The following is a 27,116-nucleotide window of genomic DNA, read 5'->3' on the forward strand; positions in this document are numbered from 1 at the left end:
CACATTTGACTTAATGTTGCTTTAATTTTTTCTAAACACATTGAACAAGACAATTATTAGATTTTTATTTATCATGACCCCTGATTCTTCAGAGAGGGGATTTTTGGCTCAGAGACATCTGTTTATTTTACCCACTAGAAATTATACAAGGCCTGTTAAAGGATCAAAAGACAAGCTGAACAGCAGTTGTTGCTTCCACTCTTTGTTGCTACTTGACCTTTCTCCAGGTGGACATATCATTTGATTTTAATTCTTCCCATGTCTTGTGTCAGCTACTCTCTCTGCTCTGTTCCTGTCTCTTTCTCTTGTTTCCTGATGCTGCTTCCAGTGAATTCCCCATTGCTTCCTGTTCTCTCCTCTTTGGCTGGCTAGTGCTGAACTTTCCTCAGATCTTTGTCCCTTCCTCTTGAAACGGAGCCTTTGGATTGCAACCGTCCAGCCTTCTCTTAAAGGAACAGTTTCCAAATGGCTACTGCCTGAGTATCAGTTGATAAGGAAAAGAACTGTTGCCTTATCTCTACCCTCTTAAGTATTTTTCATGGATGGCTGAGAGACAACAAATAAAACTGGGAGGATTTCAACTACATTGTAAAGATCAGTAAATGAGTAGGCTGCAGATGTTACTGCTCATATATCAGTTGCAGAACTTTTGAGTTACTACCAAAATGCTTAATTGCCTGAGGATGCTGAGAAAGGTTACTACTCTTTTAGTTAGTAGGAAAGAAGTCCAAGAAATGTCCTACTAGCTCATCAGACTTTGAGAAAGGGTATAAGAGTCAATCTTGTTATGTCAGGTTGATGACCATTTGAGGTTAGAGATCATCCTTAAATACTCTTTACCATACAGGTTTTTTTCATGCTTTGATGCTAGTAATTTCAATAGCTGCCAGATAGCTTCTTGAAAGCCTCACCCTTTTTTTGCCCCTCCCTCCTCGTGATTCGTCTGGTGGTGTCTGATATAGCCAGCTGTAAGAGCAACATGTGAATAACAGGCATTTAGTGCTGTGTGTAGCAATGGCTTCATATCCTCATGCATGGTTGCCCTGAACTTCTCCATGGACTGACGAGTACATCTATTGGAAGAGTGGCTCTATTGTGCTAAAAGTCTTACAGAGCAGGATTTGAGGGAAGATTTCACTAGATCGTGAAAAGGTGAGATGTGTGCCTAACATGAAAATGGCAATATGGGAACCTACATGTTTTGGAATTACAATAACGGAGGTTATTTCCATATCATGGAGACAGGTTCCCTTTGAACTATTTCTGTGGAGGATGTTCATATGTATTACATAAGAGTACACACAGACATGCTATTGCATACTAGATCAGTCTAGTTTTAGCGTAAACATGCAACATTTGCTTGTACATAGTTTTATATCAGTGAGGAATTATATCAGACTTATAATGGTTTCCATTACTTTTTCTTTCTCTTTTGTTCTAACAGCTACTATCAGCACGTTATTATACATTTATTTTATAATTACACACTTAAACCATATAACAATCATATTTTTGCTTTTGATATTTTCTGACTGATGTTTTACCTTGTAACTTTTATGGGTGTTTTGTTACTTTATAAAACCTTCAGTTAATAAGTATTTATATGCTTGTGAATTGAGTAGTTATGAACTTTCTTAGCAGCATTTCAGCAACTGGTAACTGTATGTAAACAATATTAAACTCAAGTGTATAAAGCTCATGTGATAGCAGAGGAAAATGGAATTTTTTGCCACCTTCTAGATAAGATATATGATATAGAATATTACTTTTTTTTTTCAAATATCATAAGTTACAAGCTTGAAAGACTAAAGGATTTAAATATATTCTGTAAATGACAGGTTAATCGGTATAAGAGGAAAATAAAATAATAAAATGGAATTACAATTACTCCTTTTACTCTTTCTCTTCCTTGAAGCATTAAGGCCATAAAATTAGTTTTGTTCTGGTGATGCTGAATCTGTTTACTAATAAACTACATGAAAAGTTATGAATCACACTTATGAATCAGAGTATCTTGAGTTGGAAGGTACCCACAAGGATCATTGAGTCCAACTCTTAAGTGAATGGCCCATATCTTTGAGGGCTAAAGAAGGCCAGCATTCTTTTTTTTCACAATCATTATTTGTACAGTTCTTGAGAGGTATTTAGAACCAAGATATGTGTTTCCTTGTTGGAAATGAAGCTTGACAAGCACAGTGAAACTGGTTTTTAATAAGCACTCAGAAAATAGAATATTTTTTTGTACATATGAAGATTTTAGTGTTGTGGGCCGGAATAGGATAAGAAAGTGAAACGAGCAAAGTCCCATCCAGTGCTGTGGACTAAATTCACTCAGCTGCCACAGGATTCATTCAAGCTGGCTAAGTCTCAGTGCTGTGTTAGGAAAGAGTTAGATGAATGCTATATTTTGCATATTCAGGTTTTATTGTAAATGAAGTCAGAATGCAGCATCACAAAGAAGTTGTGATATGCTCTGGTAATTTCCCTACCAGGAGTGATCACAGTATCAGTGCAGAAGGACAAAATAGAGGTTTTCTTTCTATGTCTTCTGGACTTTGAGAAAGGGACTAAATTTGTTTCACAAAGCTGAATTGATTGTAAGACAAGTTGGTTGCTTGTTGATAAATATTAAGTTATTCTATTGGTTTACTGTAGTGTGGTAAAACAGATAAAGAGAAACTTGATATTCTTTAGATTGATTATTATTTACAATATCAAGTTGGTTGACTGTGCAAATCTGTGCTAAGCATTGCAGAATGTTAAATCTAATTCTTAATACCCTATTCTGAAAAAGCTTGCTTTGGTAAAGAAAGGTAAGTGCTTTTTACCTCTTCTTTGCTGAATAAAATCCAGTAGCATACTAGGTTCTTTAACCATCTAGGGGGTCTGCTGTGAAACACTGGTCTTTTCTGTTGTTCCAACTTAATTAGTCAAATGATACATATGTCTAATCCTACCATGGTATCAGTGTAAAAATCCTAGAAGCCTTCTTCCTAGTGAAACACTAACTCCTATAAGCTTCTAGATAGTAGGACTTTGTGTTAGTGTAACTTGACTGAGGCTGTCCAGTCTTTCCAGCTGTGTGACTGTGCCACCTCTTAACATTCTCTGTACTGCTGAGAGTCACAACATGCTCACCTCTATCATAACAGAGTCAAAAGGCAGTGGAGCTCCAGGAGATACAGGCAGCACTGGCTGCACGGCAATTCCTCCACTTCTGTGTGATAGGTGCCAGGCTGGGTGCAGGGTGTAGCTGAGTCCTGGGGTAAATTGGTGCTGAGAGCTCCAGGAGCCCCTGCCAGCTCCCTTCTTCCCAGAGCCAGGGGTTTAGATTACCCAGCAGCCCTACCCCCCCAGAATAACCCTGCTGCTGGTCACCTGACATAGCCATGACATAGGAGCTGTGTTTGACAGGTCTGCAAGCAACGTGCAGCTCAAAACCTACAGATTGGTTACCCTGAGTTAGGCATTAGCTCACTTTCAAAATCTGTATTTCATAGTTTTAATCCAGTTGCTGATGTTCATACAGGCTGTACTGCATGTTTTCCAGTAGTGTATCAATAACTAGTGTTGAATTGCGTGATTGGTCTAACACATAGTCTGTACATCACTTGTTTTAATTTTGTCTTTTCTTTTTTCTTTTTATTCAGACGGGGGATTTGGCTTCTGTGCAATTAGCCGGAACTCCAAACAGATGGGAGGTCTTGTCTGCAGCTCCTACCACTATAAAGGACGAAGCTGGTAATATAGTACAGATTCCAGGTGCTGCCACAGTAACTTCAAGTGGGCAGTATGTCCTTCCTATTCAGAGTTTGCAAAATCAACAAATCTTTTCTGTTGCACCAGGATCAGATTCGTCGAATGGTACAGTGTCTAACGTACAATACCAAGTAATACCCCAGATCCAGACAGCGGATGGTCAGCAAGTTCAACTTGGCTTTGCAGCCTCTTCTGATAATAGCAGTATAAATCAAGAAAGTGGTCAAATTCAGATCATTCCTGGCTCTAATCAAACCATCATTGCCTCTGGAACATCTTCAGCTAATATTCAGAATATCTTATCTAGTCAGTCTGGTCAAGTCCAGGTTCAGGGAGTTGCAATTGGTGGTTCATCCTACCCTGGCCAAGCACAGGTAGTTGCTAACGTCCCTCTTGGACTGCCAGGAAATATTACTTTTGTACCCATCAATAGTGTCGATCTAGATTCTCTGGGACTTGGCAGTGGTTCTCAAACCATGACAGCAGGCATTAATGCAGATGGGCACTTGATAAATACTGGACAAGCCATGGAGAGTTCAGATACTTCTGAAAGGACTGGTGAGCAAGTTTCTCCTGAAATTACAGAAACCGCGACTGATAATGACTTATTTGTGCCAACATCATCTTCATCACAATTGCCCGTTACCATAGACAGTTCAAGTATATTGGAACAAAATGCAAATGACTTGACCACAACCAATGCTCAAGTTCATAGTTCTGATCTTCAGGGAAATTACATCCAAACGTCAGTCTCTGATGACACACAGGCTCAGAATATTCAGGTCTCCACAGCACAGCCAATTGTACAACACATACAGCTACAGGAATCTCAGCAGCCAACCAGTCAAGCCCAGATTGTACAAGGTATTGCGCAACAGACAATCCACGGTGTACAAGCAAGTCAAAGTATTTCTCAACAGGCTCTTCAAAATCTTCAACTACAGCTGAATCCTGGAACTTTTTTAATTCAGGCACAAACAGTGACCCCTTCTGGGCAGATAACCTGGCAGACGTTTCAAGTGCAAGGAGTTCAGAACTTGCAGAACTTGCAAATTCAGAATGCACCTGGTCAACAAATAACTCTGACCCCTGTGCAGACTCTCACTCTTGGCCAAGTTGCAGCAGGTGGGGCGTTGACGTCAACTCCAGTTAGTCTAAGCACTGCTCAGTTGCCAAATCTACAGACAGTTACAGTAAACTCTATAGATTCTGCTGGTATTCAGCTGCATCAAGGAGAAAATGCTGGCAGTCCTGCAGGTATTTATTTTACTCTTTTTGCAGAAAATTCTTTTATATTACTGCATGTCGTTGGTTTAAACTGTGATTATCGGAACATGATTGTTTTGCTGTGGAAGCCTACATAATACGGTGGGTTAAGCATAGTGATGATAGGTTTTATTTGAAAGTACTGTTCCATTAGAATGGTAGAACATAGCCTACTTCACTTCTTTTCATATAAGCTCCTGTAACTCCCAACTGGTCCTATTAGTTAACAGCACTTCAGTGTTTATAGATGGTTACAAGACTTACCATGCAGAAGATCTGCATACTAAATTGAAAGAGGGAAAATCTGGCTTTCAACTGCCACTATTCTAAGGCATACACATCGTAAGCATACCCATTCTTCCTAGTCCTGAATAGATGAAGTTTCTGTGGAAAATCCAAAGATATCTGTTGATGCAATTTTTTTCCCTTGAAAATTTGCAGGCCCCCTGTGGTGCTGTTGTTCATTTACTCTTTTGTTCAACCCATTTCCTGCTGATTTAGTATCAGTGTAACTATGATGTAGGAAGCTCATGTAAGCAGAAGCTAAACAAGCATGTAAATATCGAAATGGAGTCTGTGCTTAAGAACGTGTGAATTCCAGTACTACTTATTTGCAGTATATTTCAGAATGTACAGTCATGAGTGATAAATTTCACAGCGTATTTTATCTCTGTAAGCAAAGAAGTACTATTTTCTTAAAATAGGTGTTTCTTAATGTGAGAAAAAATAAAAATGCTTGTTTATCTTGGTAAATTTCATACAGTGCATTCCAAATTTCAGGGCATTTTCTGTTTCCAGTGAGAAGGTCTTTGTCTCCATCATACTTTGTTACCTATGCGGACATGGGGTACAGACATCAGTAACAAAAAGCACGTATTGTGCATGTTAATACAGGTAAACTCAGATGTCAGAATCTAAATCTTGGAAAAAGGGCCTGTGGCTAATACCAAATACAAGAAGGTTGAGAACTTCCTTCTGAGATTTATGTTTGGTATGTAGCTAATATTACTACTTGCAAAGAAATGTAGCAGAAACTTGAGAAGAAAGATAGAAAGGAAAAGGAGAAAGGAAGCAAAAAAAAAAACACGTGAAAAAGAAGTTGAGCCTGCTCTGTGCCATGTGTATCACTTTGTCTGTTGATGGTTCTTGAGAATATTTCAATAGTGTTCATAATAAAATGCAAGGGAGTTCCATCAAGGATTCTTTAACTGTATTTTCCTATGAGAAATTTCACATGGGAAGGCAAGAGACTAAATGGGATATATGAAATGTGATTTAATAGACAGAAGTACTAGATGAATAGCAGACACTATTGCCTGAAGTGAATAGCTATAAATACCTGATTATATTAAAGATAAGGTGGAGATTTATAGTGACATTCTTCCTACTTGTCTAGAAGTAGTAAATGGACTGGAAGGTATTAAAACTACCATCCCCTAAATTTGGGGAGAATGTAGTTGGTCCCTCTTTATGTTAGAAGCAACTCACTTTTTCAAAGTAACAGAAAGCATTGTTCTTCCCCTTCTTGTTTATAACCCCTCACAATATAGTATGGCACCCTTTCTTTTGGTTGAAAAATAAATATGCAGTTAGAAGCAGATAACGAAATTATAATTTTTTTTTTAAAGTCAAAAGTATGTTGTTCTTCTGCAAATAAGGAAAATGGTTTAATTTGAAACTGAAAGAGGAAGGTATGTGGAAGGGACAGCAGAATGAGAGAAGTTAAAGGGTGTGAAGCTACTTGATTACTTTTTTTCTGCAAACTAACAACAAACTTTGAAGCAAGATAGAAGAGTTTCCCTGTATTTTCTTCCCTCCTAGCCAGGTAATGCACTTCCTTTCATAACAAATAGAGTCAGGCTGTAATTTCTGTTTTCATTTAACGAAATTTTTCTACCTGAGGCAGAAATAGAAAGAACATATTCCTAGTCTTGGGTCAGAGATGGTTGGTAACTACCTGAGGTCCAGATAATGTATTTTGCTCTATTAGCAGTGTAACTGTGAAAACAGTTAGGTTTTAGATTTTGGTTGTTACAGGCCATTGTGTGAGAGGTGTTCTTCCAAGGCTCACTTCCCAGGTAAGTAGCAGGGGACATCTTTACTGTACTCATGAATGTGTGAGAGATTAAAAATGTCTGTACCTAGGTCCTACATTTTATTTGCATAATGGAAAGCCACCAGAACCCTAATACAAAGCCAACAACTCTGTCCAGTAAATGTACAGTTTTCTTTGAAAAATGTCCAGTAATTAATTTTCTACCAAAATGTCCACTTTACCAGGCATACATATGCAGAGACTTCCATTGCACTGAATTTCTCCTGAAAAGTCTTGGCTGAGCGTCTTTTAATCTTCAAATGTTTATTAGAGCTCATATTCCTCATTGTGCCTAGTGTTGTCTTGTGGTGGCAAAGGGAAGGGTATTGGTTAGTCATAGCTGAAACTCTTCAGCATTGCTTTTCCAACAAAAGCTGTATCAAATAGTATCTACATGTTAAATACTGGCAAAGAGATATCTTTCTTGCCTGTGTTTTGGCTTCAGTCTTTTGATCTTGAGAAGAAATTAAACCTGAGAAAGCTCTCTAGCAGTCGACTCCTTTTGTTGGCAGTTTGTAATAGGATACTGTGTTGTATGTAACAAAAAGAGCGATTACATGCACAGTTCACATTACTCATTAGTGGCTTACTTCTTCAAGAAAGGTTTTTTAGTGTGTTTATCTTGATTTTTTTCTTCAAACATTTAATATAAAGTAGTGTTTCTTTTTGAAAATTATTGGGTACTGAAATGTACCAACTTGGTTTTCGTATTTCTGATCCTGTAAGTTTTGTCAATTCGGAGGAATTTGTAAGTTTTTGGATTCCCGCCTGCACTGCCCTTTCTCCCTCTGCCATTGTCTGGACAAAGGAAACTTACTGTGTCAATCAAAATCTAATCATAATAGCATCTCAGCTAATTTATTAATGTACTGAATCACAGTTTTGGATTGGTTATTTCCTGGGAAAAAAAAGCAATTGTACCAGCTCTTATATAGGTTGCTTAATGTTTTATAGGATGCTGGATACATTTTTTTATATATACTTCTTTTGACTATTCCAGTACCATCTGAAGAAACTAGAAATTACCTGAAAGAAAGTAGCATTGGCTTGAGAATGGACTTTGCTACTTATCAGCCCAGACACGCTCACCTGGAAGATTCATTTATTTAAATAGAAAAAACCCTCTACAAACAGTTTTCCAGATTGGTCTACAGCTGGAATCAAGTCAAAGGGATTCCTTTCAAGAGTTGACTCAAAGTGTCACTGCAAAACTGGGGTCTGCATTTCTACATCTTTCTTCCCAGTTCCTCCTCTGCCAGAGTGTACACAGCTCCTTGTCGGACTCATCTGCCTGCTGCCATTGAACTTGCAGTCAGGGCTGTTGGTCAGCTTACAGCAGCTGATAATGAGTGGGAGTGGCTGGCTGTTTGTGGTGGCGACTTCATTCCATTCCTGCCAGATATCTTATGCTGGAGTAATTTAGCTACTCTAAATTTGGCCAAAAAATTGCCTGACAATTTTCAAGGTAAATAGTTGCCCAGGTGACAATTTATCTTTCATCTGCTGGTATCTTGTGAGGCTTTGGTCTAACATCTGTTTCATAAAACAGTCTAAACTCCCAAACAAGAAAAATTGAAACAACCATCCCTGCAAGTAAAACTGTGAATGCTCCATTTTTAATGTTTTAATGCTTCTGATGAGATAGCTATGCTTTAAGTAGTGTTCTGCACTTTCTTCTGGCATTTAGAACTTTTTAAAAAGTTTTGGCTTGTTTTCAGTATTACACAACTTAGTTTTTTCTCTTCCTTTCCAAGTTCCAGTGTTTAGCCTTGTTAATTTTAATTTCACTTATGCAGGTTTCCCTTCTAAGGCATTCTTTATACCAAGCTTTTGAGACAAGGGCACGTTATTATTATGAAATTAAATCTGATTTTAAAAAGTCTTGTGAAATGCATGAAGTAAACTGAAACAATAATGTTGAGTAAATATTTTCATCTCACAACATCTGTTTAGAGCTATCCAATTTTCATTTGAGGGATTTAGTTTGCATGTTGTAGAATCAAAACAGTTAAAAACAATTCCCCTACTGTTTTATTTTTTATATGAAAATTAAAATTGGAAACTGATGAATTTAAGTTAGTGTGGGAATTAGAGCTATTTATGTACCAATCTTGTGTAAATAGTTTGCTTACAGCATGCTTAAATTACATTCCTTATTTTAGCATCATTTTCAAAGGAAATTAATAAATTGTGGAAGAATTAGATGATCATGCTGTATGTGTTTCAGAATCTTGCTTATAACAGCACATAGTAAATTATCTCAATTCAAGTGTAAGAAAGTTAGCAGAACTATGGTTAGTCTGGATAATTTTTTAATGCAAATCTATTGCTGTGGAGTAGAATTACATTTTTTTTTTTCAAATTCTTTAAAAGATTGAATTGTTGCATCCCTCCTGTTCTGTGCTTCATGTGCTATTCTGCTCTATGTTCCAAAACAGCTCAGTCTTTGTCAATTTTCTTACAGCCCCTAGTGGTAAGGTGAAACTTTGTTGCACGTATGTACCTAAGTAAGCATCTGTCATGAATGCCAAGTGTCTGGGGGTGCAACTTAGATTCTCAAGGTTAAGGACGATAGCCTGAGTTATCTTAGTCTCAGATATCCTCAGGATGTTCACAAAAGAATATATTACCCAGTTTCAGGTGCTCGTTTCTTTTTCATTTTTCAAATACTCTTTTTGCAAATACTCCTGAAGCAAAAGGAAAACTCTCATACACCTCTCATACATAGGAGTGTGCAGCAAGTATCCATGAAGTGAAAGAGGGAAGGGATTTTATTTCAGTACTGCATCAACTTAAAAAAGGCTAGAAACTCGTCTTCTGTCTTTTTGCAGTCTCAGCACTTTAGGTCCATTGTTTCAGGTTCTGTGCAGTTTTCTTTCCTTTGGAACCTCCTGGCATGATCACATACTTTGGTTCTGATCTCAGATCAGAACAAAACTCATCAGTGCATCTGGTTCGTAAAATGTACCTGAAGTTTCTTCCAAGGGCAATGGCAGTCTTTTCATAATACCAGGAATGCTCACCAGGATCCTAGCTGTGATTGCCCTCTTGAAGATCAGGCTGGGTTGTTGGTGGGTTGTCTTTCACTGCTTGGAGAACGCACAATTTTTTTTCAAAAGGTAGTAATTTCTAAGGACAAAAGGAGATAAAAACAGACGTTGTCAGTGACATGTTCTTGTAATTTGTCGTATAGAAATGATAGTTCTCAATCTGCATCTGAACTTCATGTCAGTCTTTAATTCATGTATTCCACATATGTTTTGTACTTCATTTAATCAAAATGTTTTCCTTTATCCTAATAAGTCACTTGCTGTGCAGAACTCTCAAGTATATTATATCAACAACGGTGTCATCATTGATTAAAAAAAAATTTACTTTTTAGTCTAATTGTTCACATAATCCCATTTTGAGTGGCATTAATTCTTTCCTTACTTCTTTGAGTCTTTGATTACCCTCTTTCAGTATTATCACAGTACTAGCTTTTTTCTAACCCACTGGAGCATTCACATGGTCAAAAGGCTTACAGCATTAAAACCACAGAGAGCTCTTCAGCCTTCTCTTAAAAGTGTTGAATGAAAATTATCCTAATCTGTTGATTTATTAAGTGTTTACTTCAGTATCTGTTTTTACATCTTCCTGACTTGTTGTCAGTGGGAAGCTTTTCATTCTCATCTAGTGATAGAACCATTGTTTGACTTTCGCCTAAATACAGAACAGAAACACTTGCTGAACAGTTCTGTCTTCCTGAATTACTGCTGACAGTTCTGTTGTCTGGCCCTAGTAGCAGTCTGATACTCTTCTGTGTTGAAATACTTGATCCTGCTGATCTGTCCTCTTGCTTTCCTTACATATTTATGGAGTTCATGGCTTCTGTGTCAAGCATGATTGACTTCTTCCCCCTTTTTAGTTAATCCCTGCTTATATTTTCAACCGTGAGAAAACCAGAAAAAGTAAGGGCATGCTACAGCAGGCATTACTGTCTGTAAGAATCCAAAATCTTGAGGATCTGTAGATAGCACATCTCAAGGGAGTACAGTTAATGTAGGGGAAGTAACTGTTCTTTGACGCATAATGTGTGTTGTGGTAGCACTGGCTTAAGTGCTTTCGTGATTCAAATTCTTAAATAATTGGCTTAGAATATTGTATAGGATCACTTGGAGATACAGTTTGTGGCATTTCTTGCAAGGAAAAAAGTCTCTAGTTCTATTTTTAATCATTTTACTGGTACTGCTTGAATATTCAGCACTGTGAGGTCCTGCTCCTAAACTTGTACACAACAGTTGTTTTTCCTCAGAAAATTAAAATCTGATTTAGAGCTATTGAATCTAGATGACAGTCTGTCTTCTGAGTTGAGGTTCACCAGTATTTCAAGAAGACAATCTGTAGTGTATCTTATGTTGCCTTGTAATTTATTGTGTAATAAAAATGCCTAAATTTACACTTAAGTTTTGGGGGGCAAATCAGAGTAAAAATCATTAACTCTGTTCAGTTTCCCATCTGAAAGACTTGCACAGCTGATCAACTAGTAGAGAGAGTTGAATTTAGATAGTTTAATTTAGAAAGTTTAGTTTAGATGGGAATGAACAAGGATAGTGTCTTAAGAAATTTGACCATCTTCATTAAAGCTTCCTCATATCTAGAGATGAAGACAAGATGAGTCAAGGTACTAAGGGAATGTGGGTTGCACTGTAGAGAAAACAAAACAAAATTAACAAGAGAAGACAGAAAGGAAATGGGAATTCACATTTGTTTTCTTGGGAGAGGTAGGAAGAGAAGCCTCTATTCGGAAACAAATGAATAGACATGTCTGATTACAAGATGTTGAAATGGCAGACAGTCAATTTGTGATGCTGTGAGGAAATTGGTGTGAAGGTATGTGCAGTGCTGCTGCAAATCTGTTTTCAGTTGAAAGACCATATTTCTGCTTTTCCAATCAGGAACTTGTAAAGCTTAGCTGAATAAAAAGGCTACCTTTGGAACAAAATTGTACACCAAGATCCCAATTTCCATCTGTTAGAGAAAAGTAAAACCTAAAACAAATCTAGAATGCTAAATAGGAAGAAGAATTTGAACAGAATATATGAGTTTCTAGGAAGAAGAATTTGAACAGAATATATGAGTTTCAGAATCTGTTGGCAGTTTAAAACAGTATCTTTGTCTAAATTTCATCTTCATACTTACCTAATAATAAGTCTTGAATTTGATTAAGAAGTAATAACATATAGAAATTTGAAGGCATGGAAATAAAATAGTAGCAAAGAAAATGTAACTTTCATTTAGCCTATGTCTAAGTGGTAGAAGACAAAAAGTTGTCTCAAATTTACTAGTGTTATTTACTAGTCAGATTGTCATGACTTTAGGGATTATGTAAATTCTTTTAGTTCCGTTTTTTTGCAGAATATGTGTAAAACCTGTCAGTTGAGGCTGAATTAGAACAGAACACATCTAGAAGAACACGAAGAGAGAAATGCAGTCTTTGATATCTACATGAATTTGCATAATCTCAAATTCCATTGCATTGGAGAAGACTTAATCTTTTACTCTTCTCCATGGTTTGCCCTTTCAACACCTTCATGAGTGGCATGCCCTTCTCCCTCCAAAAATTAGTCACAGAATTTTACTTTATCTCTTGCAATAGTATAAAATCTACTTGGAGGGCAACAGACACATCGGTTCCAAGTACCTCATTTAAGGCAATTAAGGCACATTCACTCTGAGTTTTGATGCAATCCACTCTCTGCTATACTATATCCTGGAGAGGCTAGATAAACACTTAATCTATTGATGTTTCTTTTAATTGTTTTTTTATGTAAAGTATAATCTACATAATTAAGTATTAAGAAGTCCTGTCTGTATATTGGCAGTTTACGTTGTACTTTTCTGTGTGCCTGGAGTAGAAGATAGTCCTTCTGAGGATTAACTAAAGCAATAGCTAGACTTTCTGTCTTACCAAGATAACCAGGAAACACAGCACAAAATTACAAACACAGTACTACTTAGCCTTCATTTCAGTTTTGCATTTTTTAAAATAATAATATTAAGTATTGTATGCCTATGTAAATTGTTATTTTCTCCAGTTCCTCAACTGTTAGGAGTGCTTTGTCTGTCCCTCTTTTTTTTTGGTCCAAATAATTGTCTTAATTATGCCTCTACCATTATAAAGCTATCATGAGTCTTTGTGCTGCTGCTGCAGTAATGGTGGTGATTGGGAGAGACTGGGAATAGAGACATACTGATGGAAAAGGGAAAGGAACTCATGATGAAAGTTTGTGAAATGAAACAAGCACTGCATAGAAGAAGGTATAAAGTCATGGACACTGGCATGCAGTAATAGACTTTCTAGGCATGCTTCTATTTTTAGGTGTTACTGGAGTGTGACTTTGGAAGGTCAGTATAATAGGAGAAATCATATGTTATATGGAATGTTTGACTTCAGTAGTGGAGTTGGGTCTTGGGAGCACAGATCCATACCCTAATTTGATCCATTCATCTTTGCTAGGACATACCTCTTTCGAATTATATATATGCAGTGTTAAGTGGACTCAGCTACTGACTTTGCAAACACACTAAATGTCAGTGTCTAATGTTAGTGAGGTCATACTGAAATTACTTCTTAATACAGTGTGCTATTTTATTAACAGTACTTTAATTCTTATTTTAAATAAAAACAATTTATACAGTGTATGCTTTGTAGAACCTTTGATTGGTAAAAGAATTTTGAGTATGGTGTGTAATGTATCCAGTCCAAAAGAACTGCTTGGAGACTTGCATTGGGCTGTGCTGGCAGCCTTGCTGCTTTGCTGTATTTAAATGCCTATTATGTGCGCTTTTGCATGAGAGTGGAGCAGGCTTTTGTTTTTTTCTAAAGTTGCTGTAAGTGAATGTATTAGTATACTTGATAGTATCCAATTTGAAAGATAATTCTATAAATTTTTTGATGTATACTGTTTTAATATTTGCTTATGTAAAATTAATTCTATATATACAAATTGTTACAGATAATAAAATTACTTCATAGGTGAGTCTCAGAAAATTACTTAATTTGGTAGGAAAGATAGTTTGGTGGCTCATGCAAAGACCAGAAGTCACCACAGGTTTTCTAGGTCTTCAGGTGAAAGATTTGTTATGATGCTGTCTGAAATTGTGAACTTGTTATGGTAACAGTGAAGCTTAGTGTGCAGGTGACTTTGAACAAGCTTACCACAGTAGTGCCACATGTGTAAAAGAGTCAGCAAAACTGAGTGTGCTAACTCCTGGATTCCCACAGCCAGAGCCTATCATATTCATGCAAACTTAGTTTTGGCGTTGACTTTTGCATCCAAACCAGATAAATATTCTAGACTTCCCTGTTTCTGACCTGGAATTCTCTTCCCAGTGCAGTGGTTTCCTAGAGAGTTACTGTAACCATAGTTACATCAGTGTGAACAGCACAGTCCTGCAAATGGTTATACATGTGCAAAAGAAAGGCAAACTGGTGTTGGGAATGACTGGGCTGAGACCTTATTAGCATCAAGCAAATTTTTATGATAAATTTTAGAGACAAATCCTTTGTGTCTAAACAGATGAATGCTGGAGATGATTTTGAAAGTAGACCACATAACTATTACTCTTTATGTATTTTATCATCAGTTTCTTTCTTAATCTCTACTGGGACAAGAGGCTCTTTATGATATGACCCAGCTCATTTTTTCTCATATTTTATCATGCAATCTGTGTGGTGTGATCTTCATTACACTGATGATGGCTGATGCACTGACTCCCAGAAAGAACTTGAGAGTGACCACAATGCTCAGTTAAAATTTCAGTGCTTAAGGATAAAAATCTACATAATAATTGAGTTTTTTCCCTAGAGACAGTAGTTTCTTGAACATGTCCAGAAAGATACACAGCCTTTAGTTTGAAACTTCAACAAAATTTAAAGAAAAAAAAAAACCTACAAAAATTATGGTGGTTTGCTTATTAGTTTGTGCTAGTGACTAATCATTTTCATAGAAAAAATACAAAGTAAGTTACTCTACTGAACTGAACAAGAGGTTGGGGTTCAGCTTTCTAAAATTATATATCTAAACCGTCTTTTTTTGGAATCCAGACTTTAAGCTCATTGGGAATACAGAACAGTGTTTGAGGGGAAAAGTGTTCCTATTAAAATGTAAATTTGTTACCATAGTTGTTGTTGTGATTAGTTCTTGGATTAGATTGAATGAACGCTCTGTAGGGAGAAGGTACACATACTTGCAAATGTCCATCCTGTGAGGAATAACTAGGAGCTTTATTGCATCCATGAAACTGCTAAGACCTATTTTGACTACTGGCACATGAAAATGTTGAAGTGGTTTGTGAGCTGCTTACCTCTGTCTAATGCTGAATAACATTCTTCCCTAAATATTTTCTTCTCTGTATATTGTGGAAAAGACATAAATTTCAGGTGAGAAGGGGAAAATGGAACAAAGACATAAATTTGTTTTCCTTAGGTATCTCAGTCTTTCTCAGGCCAAAGCCTTTTATTAGATTGATTTCTCATTTTACTTTATATATCATTGTGCATACTGAAAACTTCTGAAGACCACTGAGAAAGGCTGTTTCTACTGCATGTGACACTAATTGAGAAATTCTGTGGAAAGAGAAATGGCTACTCAGGATCATTTGAAACGTGTTTACATTTTTTCAACCTCTGTCCAACCTCTTGTTCCTCAGTTTTTCCCAAGTTTCAAGCAAGCAATATTCTCCTGGTGGCATCGTTCCTCACCAAGAACAGTTCAGACTTAAACTTTAATACTTCGTTATAGCTTGCCTTTAACTTTGAAATGTGCAGTAAGATAAACTTTTTAAATACATTACAGGTTACAAGGGCACAGAAGCAATGTCAGTATGCACTAAAGGACGTTGACTTCTGACTGACACTGTGCTCTAAGAGTAAAAAGATTTGATCATTATGGTTTCCTTCTGTCTAATGGGCTTCTTATGGATCTGTGTTTGTTCTTTTCCTCAGATATTAGGATTAAAGAAGAGGATCCTGATCCAGAAGAGTGGCAGCTCAGTGGTGATTCTACACTGAATACCAATGATCTAACACATTTGAGAGTACAGGTTGTAGATGAGGAAGGGGACCAACCACATCAAGAGGGAAAAAGACTGCGACGAGTAGCATGCACATGTCCCAACTGCAAAGAAGGCGGTGGAAGGTATGTAATGTCCTATAATGCATATAATGATGAAAAACAAACAAAGGGTGAGGAAATAAAGGAGCCTTTGTTAAAAGCAGTTGTCTGCAGTGAGAGGAAACTAAAACCTTATGCAAAAGAGCTTATGCAATAAAGGACTACCACTTTTATTTATGGGTTTGCAGATGGACAGGCAGATTATTCCATCCTTTCTGAGTTACTCCACTGAGATTAGTTGAAAAAGTCTGGAGTTAGATGTCCCCTAGTAAAACTGAGGGAGATAGAACATTGCCCTAAATAATATGAAAATAAAATATTTTGGAATATGCACATCTGTGATTGACTTCCTATCGTATGTCAAGGACTTGATTAAATCCTGTGTTCCTGCATTTCCTCAGTGATTGAGCATTTTTTCCCACAGTTTGATTGCTTTAGAGTGTTACAAAAATACAGTTATCCTAGTTTTCTTAGTCACTGGTTGCCTAGGAAAAACAAAGTTTGTATAATAACTCTAAATACCAAATTTTGAATTGTCCAATTCCTTTCAATCAAAGTTAGTGGAGATTTAGCTAACAAAGAGGTACTAAGTTCCCACTCATAAACCTTCAGAGTTGCATTGGAAGCCATGTTTTATTGTGCATCTCGTTAAAGTATTATTCAGGGTTTTTTTATAATAAAGATTTTATTCTGCTCCAAAACACTTCATTTTAAACATCTCAATTATGGATATAAGAGGGGAAGTGGGGATAATAAGCTGCCTTTTGCAAGTGAAAATATTTAGGTGTGTTTGTTCTTGGCAGAATTGTGCAGGGACTTCTTTCCAATACACTAAAATTTTTACATTTTGATAATAGTTTCTTTTCTTTATTTATTTGGGAACTACAGTGCAAATTACTAAAATCTCTTTAAAGAACCTGTCCGTGTCCAGTGGCACTAAGAGTTCTAATAGTACTGGCTGAATTATGTCTATTGTCCAGTCTCTTGTGAGTTCTTGCAGAATATCCTAGATACCTTCTTTGCAAGCACAGAAAGGTAATACCTTAGGCAACCATGCCAAGTAAGTTTTAAGTGTTTAAGACAGAAACACTTTCATACATTTACACACAAACGAAGCTAGTGAAAATATTTGTGGGTTATACAGCATCTTTGTCCATCAGTGTCCTCTTGTTAAATTTCTGTGGGTACTTCACTGCAACATGGCACAGACATTTCTAAGTTCTTGGTGAACTTTGGCTCTGCCATGAAGATCTGCCAAAAGTACACCCTGGGTTGAGATTTGTTTTAATTAGGGAAAAAACTCTGAAAATGTGATTTGCACTGCCTGTGCTCCTAGGAGAGATTTCACATGCTTCATCTTCGTCATGCCCTTCCAAACTATAGTGGCTTTAATTTAGAAATCTGTACTGCAAAATCCTCTTCCTCCTGAGTGGAGTTGCTGTAACACAAAAAAGTTGAAGCCCAAGAGGGAATCTTTTTGAGAGATGGTTTTGATGAAGTCTGGAGAAGGGTGTGGTCTGACTGAAACTCAAATGTGCAAAACTCGGATGAGAGATAACAGCTAGGACAGTTTAGTTAGATGAGAATCTGAAATCCATTGTAAAGGAGGGCCTGGGCACATCAAATGTACAAAGCAACTAGGAAAAGTAGGACAAGGAGTCAGGATGTGAGAGGAATTAGAACTGGAATAGAATGAAGGAGACACTGGTAGGGAAACAGAAAAAGAGTGAAAATGCTTACAGTTGCTAGAGCAACTTTAGAATTCCTTTAGAGTCTAGGAAAAAGGAGTAAGCCGACTTGGAGGAATTTTTGAGCGTTGATCATGTTCTGTAGCTGCTACAGTTACTTGTTTAGTGCTGTAATGCTGAGTTTTGATTTGTCTTTCAACTCTGCTGATGACTTGCAGAGTTTCATATAATAGGACATTTGTTTTTGTAAATTTATTCCAATAGCATTCACAATTCTTAAAATGATGTTAAAGATACAAATTGAAAATTGAGTGAATGCTGACGTTAAGATATCCTGGGCAACTTTAATCCCTTGTGCATATACATTATCACTTAGTTTCTATTTACATGACTGCATACTATTTTTTTCATATGATCCCAGTGCCATTCAGTGGATGGGATGGATGATGCACAGGGAGTGAGTGAATCAGGGCTGTGTAATGATTGTCACCTGCTTCACTTATTGCAGAAATTGGGAGGCGTTTAGGGAATGAGATACGGGACTGCAGCAACAGGGCTCTGAAGTTTTGGAGGTGTTTGTCTATCCACCCCACCTTGTCCACTGCAGAAGTACTGAATTCATTCCTGTAAAGAAGTCGATTGAGCTGAATTGTGAACATCTACAGTACTCTAAGAAAATATGCTTCTGCTATATTGAACTTGACACCTCAAGCTGGTGGGTGTTTGACAATTTTGGCCTTAATCTCTTTCTACCTCTTATCTGGATGTACAAAGTGATTGTACTAGTTCAAGTTCACTACACAGGAGTGTTACAAGATGATAAATCCATTAATGTTTGTGAATTGCTTAGACACTGTGATTGAGTATTGTCAGTACCCATGGCAAGGAAAAAAAACCCTGGAGAAATGAATAATTCTGTATTTAACATAGTACTTAAATAATATGTTACTAGTAAGACAAGAAAAGCACATTAAATTGGTATGAAAAAATAGTGTTTCACTCAATTAATATTATTGCTCCTGTGCACTAAATGGAGTAGGAGAAAGTAGTACATGGCTTCACATACAGACTTCATCATAATTTCATCTATTGTATAGCCTTAGTTTTTGTATTTCTTGCATTTTGTATTTTCTGGATGCAAAGGGGAGTTGAGAGGTTCTTTCTGGGTTTTGTTGTTGGCCTTTTGGGAGTTTTTTTGACTTTTGATACAAGAATTGGGACTACGTTGCAGTCTTCAGATTTGTACCAGTTCTTTGAAATGGGAAGCCTATTATCTTTACCTTACTTGGCAGGAGGGAAGGTAGGAAAGGAAGAGTATGGTATGTAAATCACCAGTATATAGCCTCAAGCTTATGTAGTAATTGGGGAATAAGCAAGTGGGCAGAGAGAGAGAGACATACCTCAAAGGATGACTCTGATTTCAAACAGGCTGTATAAGGCTTTTAGTTAGGGTGTCTCAACTTGGGTAGCAAGTGCAGCCTCCTTTCAGTTACATCTAGAGATTTTACCCTCCTCTCAATTTACATCTGGAATTACATTCAGATGTAACTACTCCTGTCTGGATCTATAGAGGAACAGTGCTTCTGAGTATGCTTTCAGGTATGTAACTCTAAAATACACACTCTTAAAATAACTAAAAAGTGTATGTTTTACCTTTGAAATACTTGATGTTCTTCCTGGAAATACTACTGATCATAGTCTAGTTTCTCAGTGGATGAAGGTGTTTCCTGCTAAAATTGTTGCAGCAACCTGTCTGGTTACTGAGAAACTTGGTTTCCAATCTCTGTAAAACTAAAATGTATTATGAAAATACTTAAATATTAATTGATTTTAAGACTCCAGTCAAGGAGTAGGCCTGAGTCACATCCTTTTACTCAGTGATGATGGTTATTGACCAGTGCAGCAAGAAAGGCCTCTTAGCATGATGTGTTAGGGCATAATGCCAGGCTGTCACAGCTGTGAAGTGTCCAGACAGGATTTGGCTCCTATCCTGTCAGTTTAGAGCACACATGAAGCAAACATGCAGATGGCTATATGAAGCTGTGTAGAATAAATACACTTAGTTAGTAATTCACAGTAGTCATGCAGATTTCATTCTGGGGATCCTTAACTTTCCCATCACTTTGAACTTTGGAATCTGCTAAGGAATTCTGTCACCAATTAGGTGAGGTGCTTAGAATTACATATTCTACACCACCTATGCACAGTAAGCTGATCATGAGTTGAACCTTGGTTTCCTTCAGTCTAGACTAAAGGTGCAATGAAGAAACTTCAAATGATTGGGGATTTTGATGTGATTTCATTTAGTTTGTATTCAGTATCATGCCAAGTTATGAAATATTCGTACTGATTACTATGGAAAGGAAAACTATGGTATATTTGGAGATGGTGTGAGGATGAAATACCAAATACAAAGAGATATTCTGTATACAGAAATACATTCTCAAATGCAGAAATATATTCTGTTTTACTAAGTACAGGCTGAGCACTTCTTAGGGTTACATGGAGTTGGACAGGCAACTAAAAACACAGAATAGTGGGATCCTGTGGAGAATTCTTTCAGTTACCAAGACTGCATAATGGAGAAGAGTTCCCTGGCTGTTCCTTTGCCTTGCACTGCAATTGCCAAATGCATGTAGCCACTGAACAAGAGGACCTGAAGAAGAGCTGTCTAGAACTGAGTCATTAGATAAAGGTGAATGTAGATCCTGAGAACAGTGGAACTGGTTACAGTGAGGCAAATGGAGGAATGCGGAAAATTTTGTCCTTGGAGTCTGGGAAGCTGGGTGCTTTGGGCCCATAGATGAATGCCCCTGGAACTGTTACAGGTACAGTGAGTTTTGTGTGGTAGCCTAGCCATCTTTAGGGGCTGAGAAACTAGAAAAGAAGAGGAGCAATCTAAAGACATTTTGCTAAATGCCTTTGAGATTAACTGAATGTTCAAAACTTGTGAGTATTGAGCTTTTGTGTAGGTGGCATATAATGCCTGATGTTACAGTTAATTTTGCTTTTTAATCTTGGTTTGAGGGAAGGCCATAGAAGAGTGTAAAGCTGACAGTTTAGATTTAGCAAAGGTTACCAAAAATGGATGTTTCAGTTGAGGTAGGAGATATAAAAAAGGCAATATTTGTCCTACCCAAAAGAAGTGGTGATCTTTCAGGACATTTGAAAAAGGTAAATCAAGGCGAAAATACTATTGCCAAAACTAATAATGAGGGAAGAGCTTAAGATGTCAGTTCAGGTGTCAGACAATTTTTTGCATGAAATTTATAAAGAAGCTGGATAAAATAGGCGGATGAACTTTCTTTGAGGCTGAGGATTGAGTGGTAGCCATAAACCCAACAAAATTAGATAGATAAGCAGAATCTCTTCTGTCACTGTGTCCTAGGCTCATATGATTCTCCTGCAACAACAGCAGAGTCAAAAGCCTTCTGGACTCTGCTTCTACTGCATTTGAATTTTTTCTGAAGTCAAAACGTATATTGTCATAACAAATAATTAGTAGGTAAAAGTGATATTTTTTTCTTCTGAAACAAAATTACTAATGAAGTACTATGAGGATTGCTCTATATTGAGAAGTCTTAAATACATTTTGTAGGACTTGATGAGATTTTATCTCCTTACTGTTCTGGGCTATCTGGAGTGTTTTAGGTACATATGTGCTTAGGTTGGAATTCCCTTAGTTTCTGTTCATGTCTGGAAATGCTTGCTAGGTCCTTGAAGTGTGAATGCACTTTACCCTGAACCCTCATTAGATGTAAACCAGAATTGTTCTGAATGCAGGGATGAGAATCTAGGTTTAACAGTTACTTGGCAAATCCTTCAGCCACTGGACAGTTAAACAGAAGCTTAGCACACAATTTAAGGGAAAAAAATTGACCTGGAGAGACAACTGAAAATTGTATAATCAGTCATGGAGCATGGAGCACCCAAGACTGTGATTTCAGAATCCACTTAAGATGTTCTGAGTTAACGTTGCTGATGAATAAGGTGGCCTGATGCTTGGCTGCATTTTCCAATCTCCTCCCTTGTACCAGCATTTACCATTCACATAGCTGCGTTGTCAGCCAGACCTATTCCCTGAAGTGCTTCTTTCAGCAGTAGCAAACACTTAAATTGACTAAAATCAATCATGATGCCCTGCACTGGCCAGACTGATCTCTTTCCCTAGGTCTTCAGAGGCTCTTATCTCTCGTGATTTTATTAAAAAAAATTAGACTTTTGTGTCAGGGGCTCCCCCTGAATCAATCACCTGCCATTTTGGTGAGGCAGCATCTTAAAATAATCGTCAAGCTGACTAGTTTGAGTTATAGTATCTGTGAATTCTGTGTTCATTGTGATGGATTTTTATTTTCTTTTTCCTGAAATGTGAAAGAATTAATTTAAATGTCAGCAAGATTAGCTTCCACCCCTTTTAGTGAATATACTCAGATTATTATGCTTGTCTTCAAACCCCAAACTGCTTCTCAGGTTTCCCCAAGATGCCAAAAGTCCCATCTGTTCTCTTCCCAGTTGCCAAAATCTCCAGTGTCCATTTTGGCAGTTGCAGTAATTTGTGTTTTTCCTTGCCAAAACTATCTTTGGTATGGTAAAAACTGAAACTGGGAGAAATTTAAAATATGGGCACTTCAGCATCAAAATGGTGTGAACTGCTGTAATGACTGTATTTCCAACTTCATACACATGTATGCTTCCTAAAGATTATGGTTCTATCTCGCAAATTTTACACATAGTTGAAATTGAATTTATAGTTTATTGCAGAGTTGGGATAGCATTATAGGATTTATGTCCAGCTTCTTCTGGAGTGTACTGGACTTGGACTGTGTTTGAAACAAAAACAGAAAGCTGCTCATGTTGGTTTGCAGATCTGTTGTGGTATGTGTAGCCCTGTGTATATACATAACCAGTATTTAGGAGGAAGGTATTAGAATTAATAACCTTTTTTTTTTTCTTTTTAATGCAGAGGCTCCAACTTGGGAAAAAAGAAGCAACACATTTGTCACATACCAGGATGTGGCAAAGTATATGGGAAAACTTCACATTTGAGAGCTCATCTCCGCTGGCATTCTGGAGAGCGTCCATTTGTTTGTAACTGGATGTTCTGTGGCAAAAGGTTCACTCGCAGTGATGAGCTTCAGCGACACCGAAGAACGCACACAGGTTTCAGTTTTGGCTCTGGGGTATTTTACTGCAGGAATGTTATCGAGAGGGCTTTGATAAATAACTTTTAAGAGGAGAACATATCTTTGAAATAGATTGATTTTAATGCAATGTGACTTTTCTAAAATCAGCTAGTAGTTCATTGCTGTTAATACACTTTAAAATCTTTGGTAGGTCTGAGGAGAAAACAGCTACCTCTTGATTCAGAACTGACATTTAAGCTAATGCTTAATATAGTTTAATCAGAATACTTTGATTCAGGTTCAGCAGTGCATGTCATTGTTTGAACCAGATTAGAACTGTTGTTCCAGCTCAAAACTTCAATAATTTTCCATTATTTTAAAAAAGAAAAATAAAAATAGAGGACTAGATGGCCAGGAGATTAGATATCATTCACAAAATCAAGGAAGAACATGTGATGGTGGTTCATTCTGCATCTTTTAGTTTCATGGTTAGACCACCCTTTAGGAACTCCAGGTTCACATTTCTCCTTTTGTCTAATATAAAGAAAAGAAATAATTCTAGATATTCCACCTTTCCAGAGAAGTTAGTTTCAAATCTGTTGTCTGTTTTACCTATTTTCCTACAAACTGCATTCTACAGGATGCTTGCCTTTTAAGATTATAGTATTTGAAAAACCTCATGACCATAGATAAATAATTTATGTGCTTATCAGCATTTGCATTGCTTAGAAAAATGTCTCTGCAATGTCTATGGAAAATGTTTTATGTTTTGCTCCTAACATCGTGCTTTTGTTAGACATCTTGGATGCTCTAACCCAATCTAGGATGTTACAGTTTTTCTGGATGGGCAAACAGATATGACTTTAAAAAGAAAGGCAAGTTGAATGATCCAGATCAGAGGATATGGTTAATGGCTCCTGGTGTACCTGCATATCAGTAAAAAGCAGAGAAATGCAGAGATCCATCCTTTGACCTGTTTTAACATCTTTATCACTGACCTGAGGAGTCAGCAGAGTTCACTCTTCTTAGCTTTGTGGATGAGTCCAAACTGGGGCGACCAGTCAATGCTTTTGACAGCATGACTGGTATTCAGAGGGATTGAGGCTGAAGGAATGGGCTGATGGGAACCTTAGGAAATTCAGCGAGGATAGTCGCAAAATACTGCTCCTGGGATGAAATTAACCCTTACAGCAACACAGGTTAAGCACGAAGAGTTGGGAAACAGCTCTACTGAAAAGTGTCTGAGAGTCTTGATAGGCAACTGGAATGTGAGCAAGAGCCAGGAGCAAAGATGGCCAGGGCTGTATCAACAGAAGCAAAGACACTAGTTGTAGCGAAGTGATTATTCCCTTCTCAGCACTGGTTAGACTGCATCCAGAATATGGCATCTAGTGTTCAGCACCCAGTGTAAGAAAGACATTTATGACATTACTGAATTCACTAATGGGTGACCAAGATGATCAGGAAGCAGAAGCATTTGCCTTATGAGAAGGAGCTGTGGGAACTCGGCTTATTAGATGCACAAAGAGAACAGTAATGGCAGGGGGGAGCTTAGTAGCAACCTTCTAGTATCTGCAAAGGCTACCATTAAGACAAACTTTCCCTGGTGGTGCATTGATTGGAGGATGAGACAACAGATATATGTTGAAACAGGAAAGATTCAGACCAGCTATAGACAAAACCTTTTTCTAATAGGAATAGCCAGGCACTGCAAGAGGATGCCTATAGAGTTTCTGCACTCTCCATCCTTAAAGGTTTTCAACAAAACTGGATAAATTCCTCAGCAACCAGATCTGACCTCGTAGGTGACTGCTTAGAAAGTGATCGTAATAAAGACATTTACAGGTCCCTTCAAACCTGAATTACCCTATGATCTTCTTTGTCAGTCTTAAGTGTGATTCTGCTGGAGGTGATAGAGTCTTCCATGTCCGTCATTTCGTAGGTTTTGTTCTCCTTCTGAAAGTTATTTATTGGTAATAATTGCAATGAAATTTAGCAACCTAAGAATATGAGATGGCAGTATTCTTTACATACCTGAAAGATCTCCACAAACTCAGTTAGACACAAAAAAATAATTCAGTTCCTATAAAGGATTTGTATGGGTGTGTAGAAATTTAACACACATTGGATTGCTTTCTTCAGTATAGATGTTGTTAAAATTCTGACTCTTAAAGGCAGTAAGTTGTTCCAGTTTTTTGTGTATGTGTGATATTTTTAATGTTCTTGAATGTGTTTTTTTTCTTATCTTCTGTGACAGGTGAGAAGAAATTTGTCTGTCCAGAATGTTCAAAACGCTTTATGAGAAGTGACCACCTTGCCAAACACATTAAAACACATCAGAATAAAAAAGGTATTCACTCTAGCAGTACAGTGCTGGCATCAGTAGAAGCAACACCTGATGATACTTTGATTACTGCAGGAGGAACAACACTTATCCTTGCAAATATTCAACAAGGTTCTGTTTCAGGAATAGGAACTGTTAATACATCTGGCACCAGCAATCAGGATATTCTTACCAACACTGAAATACCTTTACAGCTTGTCACAGTTTCGGGAAACGAGACAATGGAGTAAATATTACACAAGATACCTATTAATTGTGGTTATTTTTATACAGTAGTGAGAAGAATATTGTTCCTAAGTTCTTAGATATCTTTTTATTGATGTGCAAAAATTTTTGGATTGACAGTAACTTGGTTATACATGACACTGAAATGCCTTACTTTGTATGATATTCCATAGTATATTAAAATGGTAAAATTGCATGGGTTTTGTAGGTACTTTTGGAATCTAGAAGAGATGAAATTTTACCAAGTTATATTAAAAAAAAAAAAAAAAGAATTTAACGATGGAAATGGTAGTCTAACCAAATGCATCAATCCTGTGTGGTTTAGTGTAAAAAAAAATGAGAACACGTTGGTATTTATCTATTGTAAGATAAAAGAAGTTGATGGGTGAAAAGAAATCACATTATGATAAAAGAAATTTTGTAATTTTCTTGATGACTGGAATTTTTATTATGCATAACTGACAAATCAAGTTTCCAAGCAAATGTTACATAGTGTAGGCTTTACTTAGCTCATCAACTTGTCATTTTGAAGCTAATTATTTTAATTAGGTTAACTATGTACAATATTTTAAGCATTACTCTTGTAAGATTTTGAAAACTACATTTTAACATGGAACTCTAGGGATAGTCACCTTTTAAATCCTATTGAAAAGCCATGTTTAAGATTTAATTTGCCAAAATGATGTCTTGTTAATATTCTTTCAATAACCAAGGTGGGCAATATAACCAATGTTTAAAAAGCTTAAAATGTTAAGAAAAATAAATATGTATAGGTTGAGGCATTTGGGTGGTAAGGCAAATGTTATAGTGAAGTATATCCCTTCTTTTGAACATTGGAGGACCAAAAATAAGGTGTATTGCGTCTCAGCAGTGATTTTTTTTCAAATCTTTTTCCAAAAAAACATGTGTCTCCCAGGGCCTTAAAAGCCATCTTGTAAATTACCAGTAAAATATAACATATGCAAATACAACAGAAAAATCACTTCCATATTGACAGTACTCCCAAACATATGGATATAGTCATAGTGAACTAGGGGGTTTATGAGGTTTTTATTTGTTTGTTGTTTAGTTTTTGGTTAGTCAATCTGCATTTAAATATCAGCCATCTTTCCTTTTTTTGCTTCTTCCCTTAAAAATTGTATGTATCCAGTACATTTAACTGATAAACATATATGTTTTTTATTATGCTGAATTTTCTTTTTATTTTTTAATTACTGTTTATATTTTCAATTATAGAAAATGTACAAAATGAAGTTATATAGCCAGTCTGTAAGTGCTATACCATTTTCAAAAAATGTACAACAATAATTACTGCAGTTCACCTATTTACAAACATTTGGAAATCTATTCATTTGTTATTCTTAAAACCACCTCAAATTTAAAGGCTACCTTATTGTACGTTTAAAGTGTATTATAACAGTGTGGTAGTTAATAAAACACTATTTTTTTTTCTTTTGA

The 27,116-nt window shown here is 36.8% G+C and overlaps 1 protein-coding gene across 2 annotated transcripts; it reads left to right on the forward strand.

Moving 5' to 3' along the window:
• The first annotated feature begins 865 nt into the window (after positions 1-865).
• Positions 866-27,116, forward strand: SP3 (Sp3 transcription factor). 2 transcript variants are annotated; one of them, XM_018071885.2, is made up of 5 exons: positions 866-1,152; positions 3,651-5,016; positions 16,110-16,302; positions 22,930-23,126; positions 25,347-27,116. In XM_018071885.2, exons 2-5 carry the CDS (start codon positions 4,236-4,238, stop codon positions 25,661-25,663), a joined length of 1,488 nt encoding a protein of 495 aa, XP_017927374.1. In that variant the 5' UTR covers positions 866-1,152; positions 3,651-4,235; the 3' UTR covers positions 25,664-27,116. The 2 variants fall into 2 exon arrangements, with proteins under 2 accessions (XP_017927374.1, XP_017927375.1); XM_018071886.1 differs by lacking the exon at positions 866-1,152 and having other exon boundaries at positions 3,656-3,741; positions 3,847-5,016.

The sequence above is a fragment of the Manacus vitellinus genome, unplaced genomic scaffold (assembly GCF_001715985.3).
Source record: "Manacus vitellinus isolate BGI_N305 unplaced genomic scaffold, ASM171598v3 scaffold_20_pilon, whole genome shotgun sequence".
NCBI classification, from domain to species: domain Eukaryota; kingdom Metazoa; phylum Chordata; class Aves; order Passeriformes; family Pipridae; genus Manacus; species Manacus vitellinus.

Coding starts and splice junctions, on each gene's coding strand:
- SP3 (XM_018071885.2), top strand. CDS start 4,236: ATGACAGCAGGCATTAATGCAGATGGGCACTTGATAAATACTGGACAA. Junction 5,017..16,109: donor AAATGCTGGCAGTCCTGCAG/GTATTTATTTTA, acceptor TCTTTTCCTCAG/ATATTAGGATTAAAGAAGAG. Junction 23,127..25,346: donor ACACCGAAGAACGCACACAG/GTTTCAGTTTTG, acceptor CTTCTGTGACAG/GTGAGAAGAAATTTGTCTGT.